The 2618-nt window shown below is 42.3% G+C and overlaps 1 protein-coding gene across 1 annotated transcript in view; it reads left to right on the forward strand.

The window, feature by feature from the left end:
- The window catches only part of Mrpl45 (mitochondrial ribosomal protein L45), an 18438-nt gene that overhangs the window by 4532 nt on the left and 11288 nt on the right, over positions 1–2618 (forward strand). Inside the window, exon 4 of the mRNA XM_013037071.1 lies at positions 660–758. Within this exon, the coding sequence (XP_012892525.1) occupies positions 660–758 (99 nt within the window). The remainder of the gene's footprint in view (positions 1–659; positions 759–2618) is intronic.

Below are 2618 nucleotides of genomic sequence, written 5' to 3' on the forward strand. Positions count from 1 at the left end.
TCAGCTCAAGGCTAGCACTCTACCACTTGAGCCACAGTGCCACTTCCAGCTTTTTTCTTTTTGCTTATGTGGTGCTGAGGAATTGAACCCAGGGCCCGGGCATGCAAGGCAAGCGCTCTACCACTGAGCCACCTTCCTAGCCCTGGTTTGGTTGTTTTTTTTTTAAGTGTATTTTTTTGTCTTTTCTTTCTTTCTTTTTTTTTTTTGTTTGGTACTAGGGATCAAACCCAGGACGTTGCACTTGCTAGGCAAGTGCTTTGCCACTGAGCTACGTCCCAGTCCTGGTTTGAGATTTGACAGGGTTATCTTATAAACTCTTTGCCCCAAGCTGACCTTGATCCATGATCTTCCACATCTCTGCTTAAGAATGCAGGTATGAGCCACTGTTGCTGACCAAGAAGCTTTGATCTTTACAATGATTGATTTGAGAAGGGGTTTGAGTTTACTGTTTGTAGCACATTCCAAAAATAATGATTGATCGCTAAGGCCAGAGGATTGTTAGTTCAGGGCTAGCCTAGGCTACATAGTGAAAAGAAGATAAGGGAAAGGCAATTTAAAAAATGATTATTGAATAAGTAGGCACTTACAGAGGTTAGTGTAAACTCTCATTACGGGAATTATGTGAAGACTTTTAGAATGGTTCTGCTTAATTTTTACAGAATCCAGAAGATAAAACAATATGATGCTAATTTTAAAACAAAGGACTTCCCTGAAAAAGCTAAGGATATCTTTATTGAAGCTCACCTTTGTCTAAACAAGTAAGTGAATTCCCTACGTATTACATGTTCATTTGTTTCTGGTGGTACTAGGGCTTGAACTTGAAGCCTTGTGCAAGTTAGACGGATGCTCTACCACTTAGGCATGCCCCCTTGTCCTTCCATGCTTTTGCCTCTTTTTTTTTTTTTTTTTTTGGAGTTGGATCTCAGGTCTTTGCTGGGACTGGCCTGGTCTTCAATCCTATTTACACTTTCCATGTAAATCCTTAGCTGAGATAACTGGCCACCACACCCAGCTATTGATTGAGTTGGGCTCTCATTAACTTTTGTGCCTGGGCTAGCCTCAAACTTTGATCCTCCAGATCTCTACCTCCCCTGTAGTAGGGATTACAAGTGTGAGCCTGTAATTTTTTGTTTAAATTTTTTTCTTTAGAGTTGGTGGTATAGAAATAGTAGAGCACTACTAGCTTACCATGGGGGCAAGCCTCTGGGTTCAAACCCCAGCACCATTAAAAAAAAAATTTAATTGTGAAGTATTTGAAACAAAAAATGTACTTATGAAAGACAAAGCAAAATATAGACATCCAAAATTTTGAATTCAGGAAATACCTGGATTTTATTTTTACCTTATGGATTAGTATTTTATTTTTTTTTGTTAGTTGTGGGGCTGGAACTGTGGGCTTGGGCGCTGTCCCTCAGCTCTTTAGCTCAAGGCTAGAACTCTACCACTTGAGCCACAGCGCCACTCCGGCTTTTTCCGTTTATGTGCTGCTGAGGAATTGAACCCAGGGCATCATGCATACAAGGCAAGTGCTCTACCACTGAGCCACCTTCCCAGCCCAAGGATTAATATTTTATACATAGCTTTCAGAAACATTTTTGTAGTTTTCTCAAAAAAAATTTTTTTGAAATGCAAGGAAGGACATAATTCATGTAACTTTCTTTTAAATAAGCTGGGTGTTCAAGCATGTAGTCCCAGCCATTCTAGAAGAAGGAGGATCTCTTGAGTCCTTGAGTCTAAGAGTTCTGATCAGGTATCCACACTAAATTTGGCACCAATAAGGTATTCTCCCAGGAGCAGGATGTCCTGAGGAGGGGCAAATTGGCCCAGGATGTTAATGGAGCAGGTCAGAACTCCCAAGATGATCAGTTAGTGTTGTGTCTGAATAGCATTGTGTTTCAGACTGGCCAGCACAGGGAGAGACCCTGTGTTTTTATCATATGAGCACATCTATAAGTGATGTTCTAGCCAAGCACCAGTGGCTCATGCCTGTAATCTTAGCTACTTAGGAGGCTGAGATCTGAGAATTGTGGTTCAAAGCAACTCTGAGCAAGAAAGTCTAAGAGACTCAAATCTCTATTTAACCACCAGAAAACCAGAAGTGGTGCTGTGGTTCAAAGTGGTAGAGTACTGGCCTTGAGCGAAAAGCACCCAGGCCCTGAGTTCAAGCCCATGACTAAAAAAAAAGTGATATTCTTACTATTTTATGTGTTTAAAAAATTTATGAGCTGGGTGCTGGTGGCTTGTGCCTATAATCCTAATTACTCAGGAGGCTGGGATCTGATGATCACAGTTCGCAGCCAGCTCAGGCAGGAAAGTCCTTGAGACTCTTATCTCTAATAAACTACTCAGAAAAATCTGATTGTGGCACTGTGGCTCAAGTGGTCGAGTACTAGCCTTGAGCACAAAGAGGCTAAGGGATAGCACCCAGGCCCTGGGTTCAAGCCCCAGGGCCGGGGAAAAAAATGTAGGTGATATATTGAACATACTCTTTTTTCTTTTTTTTTTTTGGGGGGGGGCGGTCCCGTCGTGGGGCTTGAACTCTGGGCCTGGGTGCTGTCCCTCAGATCTTCAGCTCCAGGCTAGTGCTCTATCACTTGAGCCACAATGCCACTTCCGGC

Source organism: Dipodomys ordii, unplaced genomic scaffold (assembly GCF_000151885.1).
Source record: "Dipodomys ordii isolate 6190 unplaced genomic scaffold, Dord_2.0 Scaffold7, whole genome shotgun sequence".
NCBI lineage: Eukaryota > Metazoa > Chordata > Mammalia > Rodentia > Heteromyidae > Dipodomys > Dipodomys ordii.